Source organism: Elgaria multicarinata, chromosome 13 (genome assembly GCF_023053635.1).
Source record: "Elgaria multicarinata webbii isolate HBS135686 ecotype San Diego chromosome 13, rElgMul1.1.pri, whole genome shotgun sequence".
Lineage (NCBI taxonomy): Eukaryota > Metazoa > Chordata > Lepidosauria > Squamata > Anguidae > Elgaria > Elgaria multicarinata.
The window spans coordinates 34,192,142-34,219,334 of NC_086183.1; the positions used below are offsets into that span (position 1 = coordinate 34,192,142).

Consider the following 27,193-nt stretch of genomic DNA (forward strand, 5'->3'; position numbering starts at 1 on the left):
TTTAACTGCAACCTCCTGTGTTTTGTCCGTTCACACTCAGGCTACCCTATAAAGTGCCAGGCACATTAATAAAAATAGAACAGCGCGGCAACATCCCTCCAGTATTAAATCGGTGGGGGAGGGGGGCAACCCACCTTCTCTTCCACCCTCCACCCCCCGTTATGTTGAGTAACAACTGCAGCCCATCACGAGTTTGCACGTCAGGCCTGATTCTTGCATGTCCTGGGTCACTTCACAATCCTACTGCGGCCGCAGTGATGCAAGGTAGGAAACCGTAAGTCCCTAATACTACCTCATTTTTGTTTTTTAAACCAAAACATCCAGAACATTGCAAAAGATGAGAGCTGTGAGCTCTGGCTTCACAACTGCTGTGTGGGCACAACCCGCCGGAGGGCAGCCCTGCAAGTCTTGACCGGTCACCGGGGTCCTTGCAAAGCCATTCTCCAGTGGCACGAAGCAGGACTTTGGGTCCGTTCCGGAGGACAGCGGCACACTGTGCTTCGTCTGACCCTGGTTCTAGGGCTGTGCTCCCATGAGCCCTGCATAGCTCTCTCAGCCACCTAAAATTATTTCTAGGCCGCCTTTAATGTATATCGCCAACGCCAGATCTCCCTGAAACCACGGGGCGGTGTTACCCAAGAAGAGTGCCCCATGCCCGATTCCCCAGAATGCAGCGAGATGCATCCAACCCGAAGCGAAGCGACTGACAGGCCGCCTCCGGTGCTTTCTCCCTTTGCAACCACCCCCGGGCTCTCCAAACCATCTCCCTTCCTGGCAAAAGTTTGTTTGCATTTTGGGAGAAACACCGCAGGCCCCAGATCAAAGGTCAGTCCCTTGTGTTCTCGCCAGCTCTCTCCCCGCACCCCTCGCTCACACAATCACACGGCTACAAACGGAGGAAGGGTGCATCCGATTTGGAAACACTTGACCAAGAATCCCGGGGCACGAAATTACAGCATAAACCGCCATCCCTGTCACAACTCCATGGGAGGGGGAAGAAAGAGGAAGGTGGGCCGCAGCAGAAGCAGCAGCAGCAGCAGCAGGGCTCCTGTGTCAGCTCGGGCAAACCCCCTCTTGAGCCTTCGGGAAACACCCCAGGTCGGGGGCGGCTTGCTTGGGGAACGTCTTACCGATGCTTCAAGTGCAAAAAGGGAGGCGAGGGGGGGGGTCTTCGCAGGAGAGTTTCCAGGGCCCGGGGCGGGTGGGGTGCGTGCAAGCCCCTCTGAACTCCAAGACAGCTACCAAGCAGTGCCCAGATCTAGCAAGGGAGTGGGCAGCGGGGGGGGGGGGGGCGGGGGGAGTCAGCAACGGCTGGTACCGCCAACGCCAGGCCCAAGGCCAAGAGATAGCACCACGGGCCCCAAGCCAAACCTCCCTCCCATCCCAGGAGCCACAGGTAACCCTGGGACTCAGCTATAGGGGGCAGCCCTAGAGGAGCCAGCTCTGAGGAAACAAGCAAGTGGGGGTTCACATGTGCAGAATAAGGGCTCAAGCAAAACACCCCGCTTTCCTCCCTCTGCAAAGCACAAGCGGGATGCCCCCCCCTCCTCTGACAAAGGCTAGAAGAGGGCATCATAGAGGCCGGGGGAGCGGGGTGGGGTGGGGGGAGGAAAGTAGCACCTGGAAGGGCTGAGGAGAGCGTTAAGGAAGGAGCAGGAAGGGAGGGGGGAGAAAAATAGCAGCCTTTGCCCATATAAGGGTATGTTTGAAGGACGGGACGGATCTGTGCCGCCGCATGTGGGAATGCAAGACGTTTACTGGGAAGGGCCGGGAGACATCCAGCCTCTCCCCCTTCCCCAGCAAGGACAAGGGCCCCCCGCAGCCCAAAAGCACCCTACGCCCCTGGTCCCCCTTTCCTCTCCCCACCCCGACCAATCCCTCAGCAGGTTTTCACAAAGAAACCCCCTGCTCAGGCTCCCTAAATGCCAGACGAATGAGCTAAAAGTTTGGCTGGGGGAGAGAGGGGGGTTGCAAGAAGACAGCAACTGACAGACAGGTACGGCAGGGCGGGGGGGGGGGGTGTCTGTTGCCATGTTACTCTTTCCTGTTCACATTAAAAAAAAAAAGTTGTGTATGGTTGTGGGGGGGGGGGGGGGAGAAGGGAAAATTGGCTGTGCTGTACGCCTTTGTTTTCTGCAAACAGACAGAGAGCCGTGGGGCTGGAAAGTTATTTCAGGTTCCTGGGCTCTGCCATCACACTTGAAGTCATATGGGGGGGGGGTGTCACAGAGGGAGGGGGTGCATCACACTTGAGAGTAGCAGGCTAGCTTAGAAGGTGCAGAGTAGGGCACTGGGCTGGGAGGGGTGGTGCCAGAGGCCCCCCTTGCTTTCCCCACTCCCCCCACACACATAGAGGCATCTGCTATTTGGGGAAGCTGCTTCCTTCTGCCTAATGAAAGGGCCAGCCCTGCCCAAAGCAAATTCAGGATGCCTCCCCTCCCCACCCCTCCATGCACAAGGACGCGAGTGGGACGGCCTAACATGGCAGATGGCCTCCAGACCCTCCTCTTTGGAGGAACAGGGGACGTTGGCCCCAGCTTCAGAAATGCAGGATCTGAGTCTGCAAGGGCCTTCCAAGCACTAAGCAAAGCAGCGGTCCCTGTCCACCCACCCACCCCCACCTCTCCACGTTCACCTGCACCTGGATTTCTTCTCCTGCGTGGCCTCGGTTTTCTTAGGCGGGTCGGGAACTGGGGCCTTTGGCTTTCCGAGTGTGATTCTGCCAAAGGGAAGCAAAGGCACGTCTCCCAAGGCAGAGGGTCGAAGGGTCGGGAGCAGAAGATGCCCGGCTCCCAGGTCTCGGCCCGAGGGAATCATTCCATCCACCCCCAGCAGCAGGAGACCTTCGAAGGGGTTCAGGCAGGGTGGGGGCCTGGCCGTTTGCTCCTCCAGTCCCAAATCATCGGGGGGGGGGAGAAGTTTTGCCTCCCCATCTCCCAATATGCAAATTATGTTGGGGAGAGAGGGGGGGGCAGAATCTCAAAGATCAGAAGCAAGTGACAGGAGGAGGGGGGGAAGCAAAGTATCTCTATTCTCCTCCCCGCAGGCGGACTCTGGGAAGCCCCCCCCACCAAATACTGATCCGCACCTGAATTTTGTTGACTGTTTCCCTTCTTTGTTCTTCGCAGGATCAGGAGTTGGGTTGGGTCTGTTGGAAGGGATGAAACTTTGGTCTCCCAACAATGAATGGTTGGGGGCGGGGGGGCATTTCAGGCTCACAACCTGCTGCTTGTCCTGTGGGTGTGTTTCCCCCCCCACCATACCTCTCAAAAAAGCACACACACAAACGGAAGTCGTTTCCTGAAGGGGCAAGAGGCCCTTCCGTGGCACAGCACCAGGAAACAGCCCCTCCCCAGGACTGGTCCAAAACAGCAAAGACTTGGGGCTGGGAAATGGCTTTCCATCCTTGGAAAAGCAAGTGGCTCTATGGAGAGGGACGCGGTGAAGTTCTAAAAAGCCCCTGCATGTGGAGTGGGGGGGGGCAAATCCCCAGGCAGGCCCTGATCCATCCACCCCCTAGCTTCCCTGCCTGCCTGCCACCTTCAGTGCTGCATCAGGAGCTGGAGAAGAGCCTGTAACCCAGGGGGGAATCACAGGGGTCTGGGGGGGGGGGGAGGGGGAGACCACGAGCAGGAGCGGGACCGAAGGCTGGCCAGGGCTGGGAGTGAGTGAAAAGCGGGTCTTTGTTGGTGATGGTGGGGAAAAGCTCCTTGATCCTGACTCTACTCTCTCCTGGAGACGAGGAAGGGAGTCGAAAGGGTTGGGGGAGAAGAGGTATGTCGTTCCCCCCCTCCCCAGACCTGCTTCTCCTCCTCCTCCTCCTCCTCCTCCTCCTCCACTGCATGCTCCCCTGGGCAGGCTGCATTTGAGACGCTGAGTCACTTCCTGAGAGGCGCTTTTCCTGCTTCTCCAGCTCAGGACATTTTAGGAAAAGGGGGGGGAGGGGAGAACAAGCCAGGGCTGCTACTCCTCAGAGAGAGAGAGAGAGAGAGAGAGAGAGAGAGAGTGTGTGTGTGTGTGTGTGTGTGTGTGTGTGTGTGTGTGTGTGTGTGTAAACAAGGGACACTCCAATGCCTGGACACTGGCAGGTGAGATGCAGGCAACTCTCAGGGCCTTCAAAGACAGGAGTCGAGGTGGGGTTGGTTGTGGGGAGGTGCTCTGGGGCAAATTCAGTGGGCTGCACTGGTGGCAGGCTGGTCAGGCAAAGGGGAGGCCAGTCCCAGGAGGGGAGGGAGAGCGAGGCTCCTAGGATCCAGGGCCAGAGGCGGTTACAAGCCCAGCCCGATCGGATGCGTCCAATTCCCCGCGCCCACGGAGGCTGAGCAGCACCCGTGTCCCTCAAAGGAGCATCCCTCCCCATTTCGGGAGGCAGAACGATGGAGCACAGCTCAAAGCCCCGTCGCACCCCGCCACAGCCAAGCCCAGCCAGAGGGGCAAGGCCTCCCCCGCACAACCTTTCGGAGCGGCCCATTTTGGCACCAGCCATGCTGAGAGTGGCCGAGCCTGGCCCAGCCACAGTCTCCACCCCCCCCCCCATACACCACACACCAACCCCCCTCCCCCACCCCGGAGACATGTCGAACAGAACCCCGAGCCATGTCACAATGCAGCCAGCCCAGAACCTCCCGACGGAACTCCATTTCCAAGCATCCCAGGAGGCGGCCTTATAACATGTGTCCACCCAGCCCAGCCCTGTCCAGCCGTGCCTCTCCGCCCGCTGGTTCGGCAGGAATATTTGCAGCACTACCTGGAGACGCTGCCCAGGATCGACCCCCTTCCGCCTGCAAAACAGCCCCTCCCTCCCTCGCCATCCCTGGCAGGAAGAGCCCAGAAGCTTAGGGTCCAAAGAGGACAGCCATGTAGCCGAGGACAGCCATGTAGCCGGGCCAGGCCCAAACCCCGGTGCCTGATTGAGAGCGTGAGGTGGGCTGGGGCTTGCTGTCGGGGCTTCAGAGCCAGGGCTGGCTGTGACTAGTCAGCACGGAGGAAAAGGGCTTCTGTCTCCTCTTCTCGGGAACTGGCTCCAGAGCACGTGAGGGGACCATTTCCCTGCCAGGCCATACAGGACGGGGTCTTAACCTCCCTCAGGCATCTCTCCGAAACTGCCTTGCAGGATCTATCTAACCCAGCACCCTGTCTCCAACAGTGACAAGCTAGGATGCCATCCGGGAAGCCCACAAGCACAGCTCTCTGTCACCCAGCACTTGGAGGTAGACGGCCTCTGAATGTGCGGGCTCCATTAAACTCTCAATATTCATTGCTGATAGGCTAGCCTTCACAACCCTACTGCCCTCCGTAAGTGTTGGACTACAACTTCCAACAACCCCCACCCAGCGGGAATTGGTGCCCTCTAACACACCTGAAGGGCACCAGGTTGAAGAAGGCTGTGACAGACCTACCTTTCTCTATGAGCATCACCTTCCCCTCGTTTTAAAACCACATCTTATCATACTGGACAGATTTAGTACATTTCACACCCCACCTTTCTCCCGTCCTGGAACTCAAGGAGCCATTCACAGCTCAGTGTGACAGAGCCCCCCTGCTTTACATGAAGAAGGCCCCGGGATCTAAGTCGGGCAAGGAAAGGAATCCCACCTGAAACCCTGGAGAGCCGCCACTGCCAGTCAGTGTCAACAATACTGGTCTAGATGGACTCAGTATAAGGCAGCTTCCTAGGATTCTAACCTGGTTGTCCCCCATTTAAGCACTGAACAGAACCAGGCTGGCTTAGCTTCAGCAGACGCGGCCTGCATCAGGTGCCCGCATCTTGTGGTGGTGAGTTCCACAAGTACATTCTGGGAGCTGCCCCACTGCTACAGAACACCATTCTGCTGGAGTAAAGCAGCTGCTTGTTCAAAAGGGTGTCAAGACATTTCTATTTGTGCACAGCATATATTGAGCCATATTTGCTGGCTGGGGGACGCTGGGAGCTGTTGTTGGACACATCCAGGCGGCACCAGGTTGGGGAAAGCTAAGCAAAGAGTCAGCAGCTTTTGAACAGGAATTAGCATTTATCTTTCTTTTTAAAAAAGCTTGATTTTAATTGACATCGTGCATGTTTCGTTCTTCTAAAATATATTGTAGCCTGCCTTTAGATTTGCTAGCCTAGATCCATAGCTCTCCTTTGAAGGCTCGTGTAAAGGTCAGAACTCCCTGGTAGCCCAGGAGTTAACCCCCCCACCCCACCCCACCCCGCTCTCCCCCACATCATGTACACAGTGGAAAAGGGAAGCTGGGGAAATTTACTGGACTGTTTCCTGCTATTTGGGTAATCAGTAGACTCTGTGTGGTTTCAGACCCGCAGCCAATCAGGAACTCCTCTGTGCAAACTGCAAAGCCCAGTGGCTCGCTCCGCTCCCCAGCCTGGCTGTCCATTTTCACAGACAGAGAAACTGAGGCATGAAAGGAAAAGCTGATTCTCAAACAAGGCTTTTGCACCGCAAAAAAAGCAAAGAAAAAGCAAAGAACTATTCGCTAATTTAAAGTAAAATGACTACTGCCTTTTGGGTAAGAAACGCTCACTTTTGAAATCACCACCAATGGTTCTAAGTTTAGTTCCGTCAATCGCTTGAAATAACCCACATCCTGCGCCTTCGAGTCGAGCTTACGCCCGCCAGCCCCCAAGAACTTTGCACACAAGAGCTGGTGGAAAGTCAGCAGTCGGAGTAAAACTGCTTTGCTTTCCCAGGCATCTGAAGCTGACATGAATGACATCCGCAAGACCCCACCCTCAACACAATTCCAGACAGCTGGAGAACTCACAGCTGTTGAGAGATACCAGGAAGACACTCCAAGTGGCAGACAGGAGGAGGGTCCCCCACCACAGCTTCTAAACCCTCTCCTACCCTTCCTCCACTGAGCTTTCACCACTAGGTATTGCCGCAAGGCTTAAAAACAAGACGTTCTGATCCCAAAGTTGACCACACTGCTCTTACCCACAACCTCCGTTGTCAGTGCACGTATAAAACAGAGGTGTACACGTTGCAAAGACCACAGCTCCCCACATCCCATGACCCCAGAACCTACGGAAAATGTGACCAGGCGTTTGTGAGTCGCGAGTCCGGATTCTCGGGGGCTATTATTCATAGCTCAGTAACATTTTTTGATGCTTCACAAAAATGCTTTACGATTTGTGCTACAGTTACTCACTGGTCTCAGTCCAGGGAGAGGAGCGGAGTTGAAGGTGGGGGAGAGAGATTAATTGGAGGACAACCAGACTCCAATTCCACAGGTTGGTTCAGGCAGCAGGAAACGTAGGTCAGGGCAGAGGTAAGCCAGGTGTCAGAACCCCTGGGTGTGAAGGCCAAAAATGAAGCCAGATTCCAGCTGGACATCAGGAAAAACTTCCTGGGCTGTTAGAGCAGTACGACAATGGAATCAGTTACCTAGAGAGGTTGTGGGCTCTCCCACACTAGAGGCCTTCAAGAGGCAGCTGGACAACCGTCAGGGATGCTTTAGGGTGGATTCCTGCACTGACCAGGCGGTTGGACTCGATGGCCTTGTAGGCCCCTTCCAACTCTGCTATTCTATGATTCTATGATTCTATGACTCGCCCGCTGGCCTCGAGACTTCTAAGCCAGTGAGGTTTAATGGCAGGTGTACTGCCTCCAGCCTCAGTAATCTCATCTGCAGAAAGGGAATAAAAACCTCCTTCCCTCCCAGTGCTATTGCAAGGATGACAATAATATACAGTGGGGAAACACAGAAATCAGAATCGGCAGCTCTCCACGGGACCCAGTGCCAAAACCTCTTTCAGATATAGGCTCTTCAACCCCCCAGAATAATTCTGCTTCCCCAAACAATTACTCGCACTGGCCAGCGTTGCTTTCATCGCAGAACTCAAGGGTACCAGTCAAAGGTAATGGTGTCACAGCAAAATTATGCAAGCCACATTCCTTAGAGGCAGGTCTTCTGCCTTCCGTGCCGCTCCTTTCAAAGCCTGTTCATATTCCCACATCCAGGCATACGTTGGGTGGGGTGGGGTCTCGAAAATGGATTTTGCAAGAACACCTGAGGGGTTGATGAACTCAAACACGAACCTGCAGAACGTTTAACAAAACTATGCATGGAGGGCAGTTTTAAACAAGGGATGAAGGAAGAAGAAATTAGCTCAGCACCTCTTTCAGGTAAACTGGTGGAAAGCATTATTAAAGGGAGAATTATTTAGCATCTGGAGTGGGTGGCCCTCCATGATGGTGGACTGCAACTTCCAGCAGGCCTAGCTAGTATAGCCAATAGTGAGGCATGATGGGAGCTGCAGTCCAACAACTTTTGGAGGGCCACACATTCCCCATCTCTGATTTAGAAGACTTGCGTAGTTAAAATCAGCATGGCTTCGACAAAAAGAAGTCCTACCTCACACTTTTTTGAGGACATCAATAGGCATGGAGACGGCAACATTCCAGTAGACATTACATACCCAGACATCCAAAAAGCTTTGGACAAAGTCTCTCGCCAAAGGCTCCTGAATAAGCTTAATAATCATAGAATGAGAGGACAACTCCACCTATGACTTGGATCTGTTCTCATAAAACTAGGAGTCACCCAATGAAATTAATGAGCAATCATTATAGGACGTATAAAGTAAGTCCTTCACACAATGCGCAACTAACCTATAAGATGCACCACGACAAGATCTGGCTCTAAAAGGGGACTAGACAAATTCAGGGAGGATTACCTTTTGGCCACGACACATAAATGGAACTTCCATATACAGAGATAGTGTACCTTTGAACACCAGCTGCTAGTGACAAAAAGGGAATCCAGTTCCCTACATTGGCCACACAGGATAATAGGCCAGATGGATCCTCAGTCTGATATAATGGGACTCTTGTATTCTTAACATAACCAGGATCACAAGAACTGTGGCATAGAGTCATGGGCCACTCATCACGTTTTGAAGCAGGGGGATTATACTCAGTGATGCATGAATCTTTGGGGGCTTTCAGAGCTACTGACTAGGCGCTCTCTAGATCCCAGTTTCCACCAGCAGTAACTCTTCAAACTGTGTTCATTCCCACTGTTGTTCTTATGCCAGCATCAACCTGTACAGTGCTTATGTAACACAAGCAAGAAGGATGAGATCTCTGCCCCATGGAGCTTACAATCTTAAAATAAGATTAATAAATTAAACTCTCCCTCTGTTCCCACTTAGGAAGGCGCTGAGTTCCGCCTTCCATTCAGAGACAAACACACACAGGGTCAGATGGGCCTCCATCTTGTCTCTAGCAGCCCAGGCAAGATATCCTCTAGGTAAAAATAAATAAATACCTGAATGACCTTTTTTCTTCAAAACTCCTGAAGGAGGATGACATTCTACCTCTTCCCTTCCTTCCTCTACATTATTTCCTAAGAAGACAAAGAACCCTATGGCATCTTAAAGACTGACTAATTTATCACAGCATGAGCAATACATTTACGGCAATAAATTTGTCAGCCTTTAAGGCGTCACAGCACTCCAGGTCTTTTGCAGCAGAGCTGACAAACGTGGTGACTCTTCCTGGTGCTCAACACAAACATAGGCTTCACCCACCCACCCGCCCCTCTGCCCTGCCCTCTTTTCGGATTGTAAGCCTGCAGGCACGGATCGTTCCTTTAAATTTAATTACAATACAGTGCCTAGTGCTGCCATTAGAGACAATAAAATATTATGACTGTTCATTTACATTCAGGGGGAATTTCTTCTGAACACTTAACATAAGTCCATCTTGATCTTGTTCACTCCCTTTGCTTTCCTTTGGGGTGGGGTGGGGTGGGGTGGGGTGGGGGGTCAGGCCAGCTCAGTTAGTGCAGTTTTCAGGGAAATTCGGCAGAGTTGGGAGAGGGGGACAACTGGGCTGGGCCCTGTGGTAACTGAGGTGGGGGCAGCCATGCCTGGGATGACTCAGGGATTGGGAGCCCAGAAGGAATCGCAGGAAGTTGCCTCAGGCTGAACTGCTCCTGGCCTAGTGACTTCAGGCTGGCTGCTTCCTACCATGGAGGTGGGTCCTGGGGGGTCTTTCTCCTAAGCCACGCCCTCCACCCTCAAAGCCTTTCTTGTTACCTTCAAAACACCGAAGGGCGTTCTGTCAATAAGTCAATCAAGTAGCAAAAGCACTCCGCACATGCTCAAGTACGCATTCTATTACTGCTTTATTGGCCAGGGGATGATGGGAATTTTGGTGTCTGGAGGGCACCAGGTTGGGGAAGGCTGTGTGAGATGTTGAACATTGCTAGGAACATCGAGCGCAGAGACCAAGCCTCCCCCCACACCCCGAACTAGGGGTGTTGTGTGTACAGGGGGTCGGGCAGCAGGCATACACCACAGCAGTGGGGTGCGGGGCATTAGGCGTGTGCGAAGACCCGCACCCTCCCTCCTCAGTCATTGAGAATCCCCTCCACTGACAACAAATCAAAGGGGTTTCCCCCCTAAACGTGATTCCTTGGGGTCCCTCCCCCCGCCCCCCCAATTCTGAAGTTCAATGAGCTTCCCATCGCGCAGAACCAGCGAAGGACCCGCTCCCAAAGCCCAAAGTCCAACAGGAAATGCCTTCACAAACTCTCTTGAGAGTGAAAAGGAACCCTGGTCTCATCTCATTCGGGGCGATCCCGTCCTTATTTCTGTGCGCCTCCTTTCCTGAGGGTGACTTTGTCCCCGCCCCCCCGCCCCCCCCCTCGGACAATGACCTTTTGGGAAACTGTTTTCTTCCCATTGTTCAACTCCAATAAACTCTGTTGCCATCTTGGAAGACTCCCCTTCCCCAGTCTCAAGTTGCCGGGGGGGGGGGGGGAGGAAAGCAGCCACACTGAAGGGCCTGCAGGCGATCAAGTTGAGGAGGGGGCGGTCCACCACCCCCCACTCAAGGAAGAAGCGGGGTAACAGAAGGGGGGGGTCATTGGCTCCCTCCAGGAGCCTCCTCAAGGCTGCAGTTGCAAAGGGATTGTTCTTGCCTACTTTCTATATTGGGGGAGGGGGTGCTTAAAACAACTTCCCAGTTCGGGGGGGGGGTCGCATACACACCAACAACGCCTCCAAAAAGTGGGAAGGAATTCCCCCAACTTCTTTTCTCGGGGGAGGGGGGTAGAGAAACCCAGAGAACGCGTTGCTTCCAATCCGTGTCCTGGGGTGGCTGGGTGGGGGGCCACCTGACCTTTGCCGCGTGAAGCCCCCTCCTTCCTAGGGGCAGAAAACGCGCCCCCACTTCGTGGGCACGGGGCGGGCAGCTTCGTCAGAAATGCGGCAATTCTTTTCTAACTTTCGGCGGCGGGGGGGGGGCAGTGGCGCGAGGAAGGAGAGGCAAATCTCGGCCTTTGCAGACTTCTGGGAGGGCCGGGTCCCTTCCCGCTACTCCGGGGGACCGGGCTGCCCGTTCCCTTTCCTTCGCCCACGAAAGACCCTCCCCCCTTTCCATTGGAGAGAGGCGAGAAAGGCCCGCAGGCGCCGTTCCCGGCATGGGCAGCTTGCAGCTTCCTCGGGGCGCAGACCCGCGGGGAGCTGTTCCCGCTGCTGCCTGCCCGCCTGCCCGGCCTCCCGCCCCTTTCCCCGCGGCTCCGAGGGGCGCCCGGCTCGGGCGCAGACAACAAAGGCGCGCGCCCCGGCAGGTACTGACCTCATGTCTGCTGGCTTTGTGCGCGGCGCTGCAGCCGCCGCCGCCGCTGCCGCCGCTCCTGCTGCTGCTGGTGCTGCCGCCGCTTCCGCTCCCCAGACCTGGCTGGGTGGGGACGTGGGTGGGGCCGCGAGGCCGGGCCGGCGCTCGGCGGCAGCGGCGGCGGCTCCGGCGCCTCGGCTCGGGCGCACTCAGCTCCGCCAGCGCCGCTGGACCCCCCGGCTCAGGCGGCAGCAGCGGCAGCCCGCGCCGCGAGCTCCATCGGCCGCCGCCCCCGCCCCCGGCTCGCTCCCTGGCGCTGCTCCGCCCGCGGCTACCTCCGCCTCGGCCCTGCTCCGGCCCGGCGCCGCCGGGGGCTCATGGTCCCGATCCCGCGCCAAAAGCACGCGCACCCGGGAAGGAGGAGGAGCCGGCGGCGGCAGCGGCGCGCCCTCCCCCGCAGCCCTGCCCGGCTTGGCCTCCCCTCCCCCGCGCCCGCTTTGATCTGGCGACAATGTTGCCACTTGGCGCGCTCCCCCCCCTCCCCTCTTTCCTTTTTTGTTTTTTTGGTTTTTTCCCCCTTTTTGGCTACATTTCATTCCAAAATTCCACTCCCTCATTCCACAATGCACCGCTCCGGCGCTGCTTAAAAGGGGCGCGGCCAGTCGGGCGCCTTAAAAGGGCCACGGGGTTTGGAGGGAGGAAGGGACGCACGTGTCGGGTTGGCAGCCGGTGGGCCCCCTCCCGTAGACGAAACATAGGAAAGAAGGAAAGGGGCCTCTCGTGCAAGCGCTTGAGTCCTGGCTGGCTCCTAGAGGGACGCCTGCTTTCGCGGACGTTTTCTTGGCAGACTTTGTAGCGGGGTGGTTTGCCCTTGCCTTCCCCAGTCGCGGTTACTTTCCCCCCAGCTAGCTGGGGACTCATTTTACCAACCTTGGAAGGATGGAAGACTGAGTCGGCCTGAGCCGGCTGCCCGAGAACCAGCTTCCGCTGGGATCGAACTCAGGCCCTGCGCCACACGAAACATAACAGGGCTCAGAAACCTCAGGTTGCCACAGGGCGAGTGGAATTCGAGCAAGGCGGGGTTTTCCCCCTGCCGGCCAGATGGGGAGAGAGAGCGAAATAGTTTTTAATTGGATGATGACTATTAATAATAATAATCTTAGGGAGTGGCGGCTGGTAGAACTGTACAGAACTGTTAACTGTATTTTAAATCTTTGCATTGCTGCTAGGTATTATTTATTTCTGGATTTTATTTTAGGCTCTAGTTTTAAATTTTTACATTGTAGTTTATGGTTTTTATTGTTGTGTAACAGACCAGACAGCGCTGGCTATGTAAGGAATGAACAACTGATAACTTCGGCTGAGCGAATGTGTGAACTACTTGTAGAGATGGATCTTCATGTAACCAGTCGAGTAGCTTCATGCGCTGTGTGGCTGCTACAAAGATTAGAGCAAAAGGATCTAAATACAGTTGCAATAAGCTGCACACATGATGAATGGATTTGATTGGCTTGTTCAATCTTTTGTGTCTGTGGCTCTTCTTCTGGTAAAACTGTAAGAACCTATGGTTATGTGCAATAAAATTGATTGGTTTAATAATAATAGTTATAATACGTTAGCAGGTTCAAACTGCTACATACAAATTATTCTGTTGTGACCCTTACAACAGCCTTGTAAGGTAAGGCATTATATCCTCCTTCTTGAAGATGAGGAGCTGAAGTTAATGGAGAAAGTGACTCACTTAAGGCTACCATAGGTGTTCACGGAGTTGCACATATATAGCCACTAGGCCACAGCAGTGCTTTTATTCATTATGTCTTTATCCTGTAGTTTTTCGGTTCGCTTTACAATTTTTATTATTTATAAGAATATATTATTCTTTTAAACTGCTGTGGCAGCCACTCCAGCTGGAAAGCAAGACAAAGGAAATGAGTAAGCAATGACTTACATGGGATAACGGGCTCAAGTTAAAGGAAGCCAGATTCCAGCTGGACATCAGGAAAAACTTCCTGACTGTTAGAGCAGTGTGACAATGGAATCAGTTGCCTGGCGAGGTTGTGGGCTCTCCCACACTAGAGGCCTTCAAGAGGCAGCTGGACAACCATCTGTCAGGGATGCTTTAGGGTGGATTCCTGCATTGAGCAGGGGGTTGGACTCGATGGCCTTGTAGGCCCCTTCCAGCTCTGCTATTCTATGATTCTGATTCTATGACTTAGTAGAAACAGACTAAAGGCTCGTATAGGCCAGCATTCTGTCCCCAATAGCGGCACCATGTCAAACACTACCCAAAGCCCACACGGTCTTGTCTTGCCTACGCACAGTGTCAAGTGTGTGACTTTCTCCCTGGTGGACATACATTGTGCCTGTGTACTCGGGTTGAGGCTTCGTTGCTGACCTGAAGAAGCTGACGGAGGCGGAGAGGTTGGCGGAGGAGACCTTTGGGGACCTGACAGCAGCATCTCACACCCAATGTGGCAACTCCTCTGCGATCACTGAGAATGAGGCCTCAGGGGAGAAAGGCATCATGCAGCAGAAAAGGGAAATGACCCCTTAGGAGGGGGCCTTTCCTTGGAGGATGAACAGATTCCTCTTTGTGGCAGTTTGGCAGGGGCAAAGAGAACCTGGTTTGTTACCTTGACTGCCTGGCGGCTTGCCTGCATGGTGCCATGTTTGCAGATGTCACACGTCCCCCAGATAGCCTGGGAGCTACAGCTGGGTGGAGCAAACTTGTCTCTCCTGTGGGGTTACCTGGCATGTCTTCTACAACGGTATGCACAGAGGGCCTATGCCACCCTTCCCCAATCTGATACCTTCCAGGCGTGTTGGACTACAAGTCCCAACATCCCCAGCCAGATATGCTGCCAGCGAACCTTGGCTTTCATTTAAAAGACAATGCAAGCTTCTAATTAGGGAAGGGATGGTGCACAGAGGGAAAGGGCAATGCAAAGCTGCAGTGCTCCAGAAGCCACTCACTTTGGCTCTGGCCCCGCCCACCATCAAATCTTCCCCTGCCCACCATTGGCTTCTGGTCCCAGACTGATCCCCCCCCCCCCCAAGAGCTCTTCCTAAGAAAAAGGCTCCTCCCTCTGGCGGGAAGTAAGTGGTTCCCTGATGCCCGAGTTCTTTTTATCTAAACCTGGGAGGTTGTGTAAACACAGCAGGCGCTCTGCCCCTAGTTCTCTGTGGCCCCCAAATTTAGAAGAGTGAAATATCAAAAGCTGGGTGGGGCGTCTCTCTCTACCCATCCCCTTGTTTTAGTCCATCGTTAGCAGAAATTATTAATTTTTGTGAACCGCCCAGAGAGCTTCGGCTCTTGGGGCATATAGAAATGCAGTAAACAATAATAAATAAATAAAGATGCATGATAAGCAACTCTATGCAGATTCATTGGCGTCACAGAATCCATGGGGCGGGGGGGGGGGCTTTGCAGAGGAGCCTTCATGGCCCAAAGGAACGAGCGTTTGTATGGATCCCAAGGCAATTGCTTAATGGATGAAGCCAAAGCTCCAACCACCTAGAAGAACAGTTTTCCGATCTGTCTCCTACTCCTAGGAATGGAAGCTGGGCTGGGATGTTTATTTTGTGTGTGCTCAGACGCAAGCCTTTTTCAGCTGGCCCTCAAGATGTGCACGTTATGAGACAGTAGATGCTGAGCACAGGCAAGAGGGGTAAGACTTGGCACAAATGGAGCCTGGCTCAGAGGGGCGGCACCTGGCCTCTTTCTCCCCCTGTTTGCATTGTGGGAGGGAAGGCGTGATCAACCCAGGGAGTTGGTGTCTAGTGCGTGTTACTCACTTGGCTGTGATAATGTTGGCTCTGCTCTTTGTGCCCGGTGGAAATCGGCCTCTTTCCCCACTCCATCATGGCATGAGTGAAATCGAAGGCTTGGGATCCCATCATTCTCAATGGTGTAGCATAGCCGCTGCTTGCATGGCCCAAACGCTGCACCGCTGACTTCATCAGCCGCCCCTCTCAGGCTTCTCTCTTCCCTGTGACCTCAGCAGCAATGGCCACAGATAGTAGGGCAGAAATGGGTTTCCCCACCAGCAGTAGATCCTTGTTGTAATGCAAAGCATTTGGGGCTGGCTTGGTCTTGAATGGGGCAATGAAGACCTGCCCCACATGAAAACTCTGAAAACTAATCTGCTAATTTCCAGAGAATAATGTCCACCCTGGGGCTGAGAGCTCACAGTACAGCTGATCTGAATTACTTACGATATCATGCTATGTACAGTTGCTCTCTGGGGAGTGGAGAAGTACATGTGGGTATGATCAACACCTCTGCCTGCATTTTGGGACTATCCTTGGAAAATATCATCATGACTACCTGCACTTCAAAATTTACCATTGCACCACTGAATTCATTATGCTTATTATTGATTCCCAAAAAACCCAATGGGAGGACCCATCTCCCCACTCACTTGCCCTGGCAAAGATCCTTTAAATCAGTTGAGTCAAGCAACCTCATAACTGTATTGATGCGCAGGAAGAATGACTAGTCTATGATAACCAGTGGAGCAGGAATGTCTCTTCCATTGGCCAATAACAGGACAACAGAGTGGCCAATGAGAGTTCCTTTCTCCTCCCATTTGCTGTCTCCTGGGCGCCTCCTACAAAGGTAGATTCCATAGCAGCCAATCACGGTCTGTATCCTCTGGGCACTTGGAGGAGGACAGCCTGGTGTGGCATCAGCCTTACAAGCACCAGACTGATTTCTTTCTGCGGCTCCGGGTAGGTGCTGAACAGCACCTTGGCGGGGGCGGGGATACTGAGCTGATTCAGGTTGAGCTGGCAGGGTCGTGAGCCCAGATTCAGGAACACCAGAATGTCAGAGCAGGAGCCGGGGCGAAGATAAGCAAAGATGTCCTCAGAGTGGTCAGCCAGAGGCAGAGAGACAAAGTCCACACCGCGTAAGGCAAATGAGTTTGCACGCAGGGCCAGAAGGGAGCGGTACAGGTTCGCTAGTGGATGCCCATTGGAGCTTCCTTTCTGCAAGAGAGAGGGAGGGAGACCCGCAGCAGGAAATGAAATTGCTCTTCTCCACCAAGAAAGATTGCTTCCACACTAACAATTTAAACTATCCTTTAGTCAACCACTTTTTATGGATCATGAGCGGGGAGGGGCACGCAAGTTGTCTTGGAGCAAGCCTTATCCATTTCAATGGGGCTTGCAGGGGTGGATGGCATGGATTGTGCCCATGGCCCATAGTGTGAGGCTTGGGCTCATTGCCCTGGGGAAGATCAATAATAATAATAATAATAATAATAATAATAATAATAATAATAATAATAATAATAATAATAATATAGTTACCCACCCCTCCCTCTGGATCGAGGCAGGGTACAACACAAATAAAAACACCATAAAATACATACAACTAATTCAAACGTTTAAAACCAGTGCATCATTAAAAGCAGCACACCATTAAAAAGGCATCTTAAAATTCAACTGGGTCGGCCTGCCGGAAGAGATCGGTCTTTATGGCTATCTTAAATTCTGGAAGATCAAGTGGTGAATCAAAACTTTGCCTACAGTTCTTCCACTGTATCATGATTACATTCAAAGTGGGCTTGAAAAAACCAACAAAGAAATGTAATAATAAATAAATAAAACCCTGAGTGTTCATTAAACTCAAAATCAGATGTCAAAATGACAGAGTTCAGTTCAGGGTCTACATCTGAACCTTCCCACCAAATACAAGCTGCAACGGAAGTTTTGAGGGGCTAAATCAGAGGTGCAGCTTTTCCCAACCATTGATTCTTTGGTGGTTTTCTGGCTTTTGCGTAGCCTCCCTGCCCTGCCCCCCACCCTGCGCTTTCTAAAATGCCTCTTCTAAGGCTTCCTTACTGGCAGTAAGAGTGTGATGCTGAAATATGCTGGCATTTGAGGGCCCTTGACTTTTGCCTTTGGCCCCCATCCCTTGACTGGAGTGCGACCCCCGGAGAACCCCTTGAAAATTAAATCCGGCGCTGGGCTGAAAGACATTCAACATCTACTTCTGCCCTTTCCTAGTAAGGGTTATAAGTGAAGAGCTTGACTTCCTCCCTGCAATTCATAGAATCATAGAATCATAGAATAGCAGAGTTGGAAGGAGCCTACAAGGCCATCGAGTCGAACCCCTTGCTCAATGCAGGAATCCACCCTAAAGCATCCCTGACAGATGGCTGTCCAGCTGCTTCTTGAATGCCTCCAGTGTGGTAGAACCCACAACCTCCCTAGGTAACTGGTTCCATTGCCGTACTGCTCTAACAGTCAGGAACATTTTCCTGATGTCCAGCTGGAATCTGGCTTCCTTTAACTTGAGCCCGTTATTCCGTGTCCTGCACTCTGGGAGGATCAAGAAGAGATCCTGGCCCTCCTCTGTGGGACAACCTTTCAAGTATTTGAAGAGTGCTATCCTGTCTCCCCTCAATCTTCTCTTCTCCAGGCTAAACATGCCCAGTTCTTTCAGTCTCTCCTCCTAGGTCTTTGTTTCCAGATCCCTGTTCATCCTGGTTGCCCTCCTCTGAACACGCTCCAGCTTGTCTGCATCCTTCTTGAATTGTGGAGCCCAGAACTGGATGCAATACTCTAGATGAGGCCTAATCAGGGCTGAATAGAGAGGAACCAGTACCCCACGTGATTCTTTCCCTCCTTTGCCTTTAGACCACTGAAAATATTCTACTTGAAACTAAAACCTAAAAGAAGAGCAAAGGTGAGGCAGGACAGGCACTGAGGGGGAGAGATGCAAACTGAAATGCTTTTTGTCTCACCGTCAGCTCGTTGTCCAATGGAACTGGAGACCCAGCTCCACCTTGCAACAGTGGGACTCCTGGAAGGCTGAGCAGTAGCACCCCAAGCATCTCCCCCAAATCAGCGACCAACGGGAGCCCCCTGGGCACCTGGAAGAGAGTCAACCAGGATTACAGATTGAGACATTTCATCTTCCTGTCTCCATAAAGTATTGATGATCTGCATTCTGCAAAATGTTGTTGTTTCTCAGCACAGAGGTTGCATCCTGATATCTGCACCGTGGGCAACAGTCATGAAAATGGATCTGGGCCCTGCAACACTCCAGGTACCAGAGCAGGGAGCAGGGTAGTCTGGCTTCTACTCCCTGTGGCCTCCAGTTCACCTGAATCCACTTCCAGAAGGGCAGCTGCATTGAGCTTCCACAGCAAAACCCAGCAAAGGCTCTTTTGGTTCTTTAAAGACTAACAAATGTTTATGGGCATAAAAAAGCTGCTGTAGGCTAGGGTCCGCTACATAATATGCATGAAATATTATCTTAAATTGTTGCTTTCCCTCCCTCCCTCCCTCTCGCTCTCACACACACATGCACGCACACGCACGCATGCACGCACACCTAGCGTTGATCTTGGGGGAACTGTAAACAGGTCAGACGGAAATGAAATGCAGAAAGAAAAGCGTGTCAACAATGCTCTTAAAAGTGGCCATTCACATACTGTTTGTGCGTGTCAGCATGGCCAATGGCTAGGAATGATGGGAGTTGCAGTCCAACACATCTGGAGGGCCCCACGTTGGGGAAATACATACCTGCAACTTAGGATAAAACCTCAAGCATCTGGTGAAGCAGGCTCTTTGCCATAATAACAAACTCGTTAGTCTTTCAGGTGCCACAGGACCCTTTGCTGAGTTCACCTCAAGGGCTCCTTCCCTCCCTCCCTCCCTCCCCCCCTCCCTCCCTCCCCAAAATTTCAGGGTGCTCCCTCACTGCAACAGCCAGGCCCTCGGAGAAAACCAGAGCGGGATGTTACTGGGCAACTTGCACCACAGCAAGTGAAGACTCCGGGGCTACCGAGGTGATTCACCAAATACCAGCACCGCCCTCCCTCACCATCCAGCCAGGCCACGGTGTCCCCGGATGCCTCAAGGTGCCCTCCTCCACCCGCTGTGCCAGCGCCTGGGCACTCAGGTTGCTCTCCACTTCCAGCAGATGGCAGGCGAGGATGACATTGCTGGGCACCCAGCGAGAAATGTTGCAGCTTTGGCTCTTGTCCAAGACAATCAAGACCCTGGAAGAGATTTACAGGAACTAAAAGGTCAGCTTCAAACCTTTACGGTTGGAAATTCTCTCCAGTCTCGATGCCCCGGACCTGCCTGCATCCCCCAATACCGCCACTAGGGGTCCTCGCAGCCCGTGGGCTACGGAGGTGGGGCTGGGAAAGGGGGAATTTGGGAAGCTCAGAAAGCCCCCCCCCTCCAGCCCCCAAAGTTCACCCCACACTGACCTTTCCTCACCCCGATCTGTCTGCATCTCACTGTCCAGCTCACTCCAGGCATTCAGGACCTGTAATCAGATTCCACATACGCAACTTGACATCCCACATATTCCGGGTCAACTAATCCAGAATAACTAATACGCTTCCACCTGGGTGTTTATCGTAGCATAGTCTCCATGCCTCGTTCGCTCACATTTTGCTGGGGTTCCACATGCCGTCACCATCCTTCCACGATCCTTGCGCGTTTCCCCACCCACAGCAACAATGTCAAGCCCAGGAAAAGTGCAAGATGTCTCTCGACAGGGTGGAGAATCAATTGCATTTCAGCTTTTAGCTTCCAGCAGCAGAACAGCAATGACTTATCTGTCACTGCACCGACCCACCTGCCTGGAAACAGGCCTAGTCCCACGTTCTCAGCCAACCACATGCGCCCCGGAATCTTCAACTAAAATTTAAATGTGCATTTAATGGGGGCATTTAAAAAGTTCACACTCATATGAGGCAGGATAAAGGTTAAAGGTTGTTTAGCAATTCTGGTTAAGTCATCCTAAATCTGGAATGTGGAATTGGAGGCCTCTATGTTGACATTTAGACTGTAAACTGCTTTTGGGGGGTGGGAATCTGTTACTCTGTAAAACAATTTATTTATTTATTTATTTCATTTCATTTCATTTCATTCCATTTCATTTCTATACCGCCCAATAGTCTGAGCTCTCTGGGCAGTTCACAAAAATTAAAACCATTCAAAGTATAAAACAACAGTATAAAACCATAATATAAAATACAATATAAAAGCTCAACAAGATGAAAACAGCAGCAATGCAAAATTACAAATTTAAAACACCAAGTTAAAATTTATTTATAGACTGTTAAAATGCTGGAAGAATAAAAAGGTCTTCACCTGGCGTCTAAAAGCATATAATGTAGGTGCCAAGTGAACCTCCTTAGGGAGCTCATTCCACAGCTGGGGTGCCACAGCAGAGAAGGCCCTGCTCCTGGTAGCCACCTGCCTCACTTCCTTTGGCAGGGGCTCACGGAGAAGGACCCCTGAGGATGACCTTAGGGTCTGGGCAGGTACATACGGGAGGAGGCGTTCCTTCAGGTAGCCTGGCCCCAAGCCGTTTAGGGCTTTAAATGTTAATACCAGCAAAGCTCCCAATAAACCTGGCTATAGGGAACCTACCTACCCCCCTGCTCTGAAGTTGCCACAGCCATTGCCAATTTGATTTTGGAATACACACACACATCACTTCCCCCAGAGAGGGCACACTTACCGCATCCAGGAGCCAGGCAGGGTCTTTTGGCACTAAAAATCCATGAACGCCTTGTGCCTGCCAGAACTGCATCGCCCCCTGCATTGCATGGTGGGAAAGATGGGGACGGGGTGGGGGGGAGGGAGGGCAGCTTAATTTGGCTGCAGTAATCCTAGGCAGACTTACTTGGCAGCAAGCCTCCTTGAACACAGTTGGGCTTCCTTCTATGTGCGTAAACACGCACATAGGACTACCCCGCATGAAAGAGATCACACCAGAACCAGCCAGCGTAGGGTGGCCAGATGCTCCTGCACCTTGTGCCAAAGTGTGTGTGTGTGTGGCAGAATGACCCATTGTTACAGGACTATTCAAGGTGCAGGTGTCCATTCCTCTTTGGCATCTGGTCGCCATCACCACAGGATATGTCTAGTCCTATGAGCAGGACCTATTTTGAGCCCAGTCTGATTTCTGGATCAAGTACAGGGTGCCTCTGAGCATGTGGAGAATTCCCCACTTTGCACCAAAAGCTGTGAATTCCAAGCAAATGTAAGCTTGGGTCACTTTCCTTTGCAAAATTGAGCAGGCAAATACCAATAGGCTGAAAAGAAAGAAAAAAGAAATCTCGTTTCCCTCACCACCACCAAATAGAGGAAGGGCTGAGGGAAAGAAGAAGAAGAAGAAGAAGAGGAGGAGGAGGAGGAGGAGGAGGAGGAGGAGGAGGAGGAGGTAGTAGTAGTTGTTGTTTTTATTATTTGTTTTATTGTCCCCCGTGCTGGCTGGCCTTTCCCCTCCCTGCCTGTTTGTTACTGTGATTTTAGAATGTGAGCCATATGGCAGGGAGTTTTGTATTTTGTTTTATTTTGTTCTGTACAGCACCATGAAAATTGATGGCGCTATATAAATAAATATTATTAATAATATTAATACTAATAATAAGAAGCCACCTTGAGATGCTGGTCTGTTTGGTTGTCCTCAAGAATACGGTCCAGGTTCTCTTCCAAGGTTGGGAGTTCAAGCAGGATTCGGACCCCTGGATGGTCGGACAGGGTGGGGGGTGGATTGGATTGGGAAAAGCCAGGAGAAGGCAGCTGAAGCACCTTGGAGAGCGCCTTTAGAGCGCTGACTGAAACCCGGAATGGATTCACCACCACCCTGACCAGAGCCACTGGCCTCCCCTAGTTCCAGTGAGGACCCAAGCCCACCCTCTGCCTCCGATGAGGGACGGCCTGGCCTTCTGCAGCATGCTGGATGGGAGATGCCCACTGGTTTGGATGACTTTAAAAAAAGAATCACACATATTCATGGAGTTGGAGGAAGAGAGGTCCTTGGGTGGCTAAACAGAGCCTCTCATGGTCAGAAGCACACCAGGTTCTGGGGAGTGGTTTGGGCTGCTGCAGGGCCCAGCCCTTGCTCCAGGTAGCCCTTTCCAGTCACCTGCTACCCGAGAGCTTTTACAACTGGGGATTGATCCTGGATGCTCAGCCTCTGAAGCAGCTGCTCTGTGCCTGCTGAGCCACCCCCACCCCCGCCCAAGGGCTCCTCATCGGGCTAGACGCTAGAGCAATGCCGTCCTCGTACCTCTCTTGCGCCCATCGTTTGCCAGCGCTTGCAGCTGTTCCAGGGAGCCGTGGGCAGGCAGCAGGCTGCTCAGATTGGCAAGGTCTCCCTCGAGGATGGGGCCCAGCACCAGGGCCTGGATGGATAAGCCCAGGAGCTGGTCTAGCTGACAACTCACACCTAGCAGGAGGGAAGGGGAGAACCTTGGGAGGATCACCACACCAGGCAGGTTTACAGCGCATCCATCAGCTCACCATGATCTGGTTGAGCTCATTGCCGGAAAAAGGAAACGTCTTGAAACTGTTTTCACTCTGGAAAACTCACACCCATCTAATGTTCTGTCCCCAATCAATCTTCCAGGTGTGGACTGGAGGATGCTGGGAGTTGTAGTCCAACAGATCTGGAGGACACTAGAATGGGGAAGGTTGGCCTAGGTTGGGGGAACAGCTTTTGATGGGTACCTGCAACGGGGTCACTCCCCTCCTCCCACTCTTACCTGCAAGGTCTCCGTATCCATCACCATTGGAGTCGGGGAAAGAGGTGGGCGGCAGGCGGTAGAAGGAGGACTTTTGCCACCAGGCCAGGGGTGGCCGTGGCCGTGGCATCCTCAGCAGGAGAAGGATGGCCATGCTGAGCATGCAGGCAAAGACCACCCCCAGGAGGTAGAGCAAGGCCTTGCGAAGCCCTGGCCAGGGCGCGGTGCTCGCCTGCTGCACCACCTCCTCCTGGGTCAGGTAGGTGGTGCTGGGCGCTGCTGGGCTCAGCAAGGGCAGGTGCTCGCTGGGCACCTGGGAGACGATGGCCGTGTCTTCGACTTTGCCCATTGTCCACTCTTCTGTGCACAAAGCTGTAGGGAGGGGAGGAGAAGACACACACACACGTGCGCACGCACACACACACACACACAGAGCATAATTCCTGACACTGAGTAAGAAACACACACAAAAGCAGCCGCCCTCTCCACTTCAGTCTCTACTCCGAGGCTCAGGGATTGCCAACATAACAGAGCAACTCTGAGCATGGCCAGAGTTCATTTCTATCACCAGAGTCGCAGCCACCCAACTGCAGATTGAGCAGGTTGTTTCCAATTGGAAAATGGCACACAGACCTCTTTAAGAGACTTGGCCTGAAAAGCAGTGTCCGTAATACATAAATGCATTCAAGAATGTCTGGACCTTCGTGAGCGCAATACAGTGGGAAGTTCTCCTGCACAAGCTCTGCTTAATCGAACGGGAGCTACTGTACCAGAACACAAACGCCCCCATATATTGCCTCATTGTTTCTGCTGCAAAGCCAGCTGTCTTATCATAGAATCATAGAATCATAGAACAGCAGAGTTGGAAGGGACCTACAAGGCCATGGAGTCCAACCCCCTGCGCAATGCAGGAATCCACCCTAAAGCATCCCTGACAGATGGTTGTCCAGCTGCCTCTTGAATGCCTCAAGTGTGGGAGAGCCCACAACCTCCCTAGGTAACTGATTCCATTGTCGTACTGCTCTAACAGTCAGGAAGTTTTTCCTGATGTCCAGCCAGAATCTGGCTTCCTTTAACTTGAGCCCGTTATTCCGTGTCCTGCACTCTGGGAGGATCGAGAAGAGATCCTGGCCCTCCTCTGTGTGACAACCTTTGAAGTATTTGAAGAGTGCTCTCATGTCTCCCCTCAATCTTCTCTTCTCCAGGCTAAACATGCCCAGATGTTTCAGTCTCTCTTCATAGGGCTTTGACATGGCGTCTTTCGAAATACTGTGTGAGGGATGTTCTGCAGCCGCCCTTCCCTCCTCAGACAACCAGGGAGGGGGGAAAGGAAGGGACTCTTGGATTCAGCTGTTTATCATCTTGATTATAACAGGAGGACAAGGTCACCTCCCCCTTCTTGCTCCACGTCTCTCTGTGTGAAGCAATGCATGCAGTGGGACAGGTTTTCAAGGCCCCCAACCGCACCTTCACCCTTGATCTAATTCCTGCGCCTCCAGATCTCTGTGCCCAGAGCCCTGCACAAGCACTGGCGATAACCTTCATGCCCTTGGTGCAGATACGGGCCTGCCGTGGAGTTACACGCAATGCTTCAACAGGGCTTGGGGACGGACGGTTCAGGTGTTCATAGGTGCCAGGGCCCCGGTTCTGAACCTGTTTTCAACGGGCGGGCGGCAGCAGGGTTTGGGGCACTTTGCGCCCTCTTCCAGATCGGGAGCGCCAGAAACAACTTTCACCAACCTGATACATTCCTTGGACATTTGCTGAGGCCGGGACAGGAGAACCGCCCGCCCGCCCGCCATGCTGACTCAGAAACAAGTTGCATGACATTCCCTGGGTCTCAATTCCAAGTACGTTTATGTAGCCTCCAGGGCCATCCCCTGCCTGGAAGTCACCTACTCTGAGCTGGAGTTAATTGTGGAATTACAGTGAATATTACCACTAATATATGGTGTGTGTGTTTTTCAAGTTCTAGGGTCGCCAGCGGTTTGTATAAAAATGCGGCACAGCTGAGTGTACCTGTGGGCCCATTTCCTAAAATAGCCTTCTCCAACCTGGTACCCTCCGGGTGTGTTGGACTACAACTCCCATATGCTGTGCTGGCTGGGGATTATGGGAGTTGTATTCCAACACACCCAGAGGATACCAGGTTGCCCATTGGCCTGAAAAGATTATCCAAACCAATAGCAGCCCAGGGTCCTACTTTACAGAAGACAGTCCTCTGTTTGAAGGTGTCCTCATATTTAAAGACGAAGAGTAACAGAAACGGAGGTCACCCAGTCAGTCTTCCTCACTACGGTGAGAGATATTGTATTTCTATTTAAATTCTAGTTATTGTTTCAGTGTGCATGCATACATAGAAATCATCATATGCAAATATTATACAAATTGGCACCACCACCCCTTTTGGGGGTGGGGTGGGGTCAGGCATTTCTTCTTTTTACGCACTGTGTAAGTGCCCACCCTATCCAAACCTGATTCTCCCATCCTTAGGAAACACAAGAAAACGGTTCACAAAATGACCAGGCTTTTATACAGGTGAGGTAGAGGCACCTTTGCTCTTTTTAAAAGTGATTTTCAGAAGTCTCCTTGAGTGCTCCTGTGCCTGAGCCACAACACTGGGGGCGCTCAGCCCCTGGACTTGAGGGTCTGAGCCTAAAGCAGGCGTGTGATGTGTGTTTGCTGAGAAGTCCTACTGAATTCAGTGGGGCAAACTCCCAAGTAAGCATGCATTGTGATTGCAATGAATGCACTCCCCGCACCCTGCTTTAAACCAGAGAATTGCGTAACTGTGTGTGGGCCAGGGGCAAGTAAAAATGCTTGTGGACTAACCACTTTTGTGAACTTAAAATGCACAGCTGGAAGGCTTGCCACTTCTTCCTAATTTCAAGGAATGGTTCATTATTTATGAATCTTATTTATCAGAGAGAGGCACCCTAACTGCAAAAGCAGCTTTAATGGAATACGTTACAATGACGGCATGTGCTCAGAAAGCCCCGTTAATGTTCGAACACACATAGAAGGCCATTTTCTTATGGTCTCGTGATGCATTCTTTATTTTAAAGCTCTTCAGGGGGCAGCCCCTAACAGCTGTCCTGAAAAGCCACTGTGTCACCACGAATGTGCTAGCAGGGTGTGTGGCAGGAGCCGCATTCTGCCCCCCCACCCCGGTGATAAAGCACCGTGCCTCTCATGCTGCAAAAACGTGGTCATTTCGCCAGAGCTGGGCAGTGACAACGTCTTCATCCAGCACAGGACAGAAGCAGCAGCGGTGCATTCATTGTGAGACAAAGCGATGGTGGGGAACAGCCTTCCCCAATCCAGTGCCTCCAGATGTGTTGGACTGCATGGCTGGCTGGCTGGCTGGGGGATGCTGGGAGTTGTAGTCCAGCACATTTGGAAGGCAACAGATTGAGGAAGGCTGGTTTGGGAAGAGGCCTGCTGGGGAAACCTCACCTCCATCCGTGTGATCCCACTAGCCCAAGGTTAGCTGCTCCCTGTCTCTCAGCCTCAGTTTCCCCCCAAGTAAGGGCTGATCTACCTTACAGGGATGATGCCAGGATTACAGACATCAGGCTTGGGAGGCCCTTGGCCCTCTCTCCATGCTAAACATGGCTCTTAAATGGCTCTCCCAAACTGGCAGCGCTCTTACCTTGCTTTCTGCGGAGTCCTCCACCTGCAAAGGTCTGTGGAAAGCAGAGCAAGAAGAGATGTGGGCCTGGGTGGGAGAGAGAGAGAGAGACAGAGAGAGAGAGAGAGGAAGGAAGGTGGGAAGGAAAGAGGGTCCAGGAGACCTCTTACTTCCCCAAGTCCAGTGGACTGATAGGAGGGTGGTGGGTGAAGCCTCTCCCCGCCTCCAACCCCCTGCACCAAACAGTGGCGGCTGTGGTGGTGGGGGGGGGGAAAGGGAGGGGGGACTCCCAAGTCCTTGTGAAACATTAGCAGGCCTGTGACAATATTTGACCAGCAAAGCAAGCGGCAGATGCCTGGTCTTCTCCCTACCTTCCATTCCAGCTCTGAGCAGTTATCTCTGTACACACCTGGGGAAAAGGAACCAGCCAAGATACACACAGCCCTGAAGAGTGTGAGGCAGTTATCTCTGACCATGTGGAGAGCAAG

The 27,193-nt window shown here is 52.6% G+C and overlaps 2 protein-coding genes across 2 annotated transcripts in view; both read right to left on the bottom strand.

Annotated features, from left to right (window-relative positions):
• VASP (vasodilator stimulated phosphoprotein) overlaps positions 1-11,718 on the bottom strand; it is a 33,068-nt gene extending 21,350 nt beyond the window's left edge. Inside the window, exon 1 of the mRNA XM_063140676.1 lies at positions 11,589-11,718. Within this exon, the coding sequence (XP_062996746.1) occupies positions 11,589-11,593 (5 nt within the window). The 5' untranslated portion in view covers positions 11,594-11,718. The remainder of the gene's footprint in view (positions 1-11,588) is intronic.
• Positions 11,719-16,021: 4,303 nt separating this feature from the next.
• LOC134408416 (amino acid transporter heavy chain SLC3A2-like) lies at positions 16,022-26,921 on the bottom strand. Its single transcript, XM_063140675.1, has 9 exons — positions 26,727-26,921; positions 23,096-23,446; positions 22,621-22,779; positions 21,987-22,072; positions 21,064-21,141; positions 19,799-19,857; positions 19,405-19,582; positions 18,320-18,448; positions 16,022-16,556 (listed from the first exon to the last, which is right to left on the bottom strand). The coding sequence occupies exons 2-9, from the start codon at positions 23,421-23,423 to the stop codon at positions 16,206-16,208; spliced, it is 1,368 nt and encodes a 455-aa protein (XP_062996745.1). The 5' UTR covers positions 23,424-23,446; positions 26,727-26,921; the 3' UTR covers positions 16,022-16,205.
• Between the last annotated feature and the right edge of the window lie 272 nt (positions 26,922-27,193).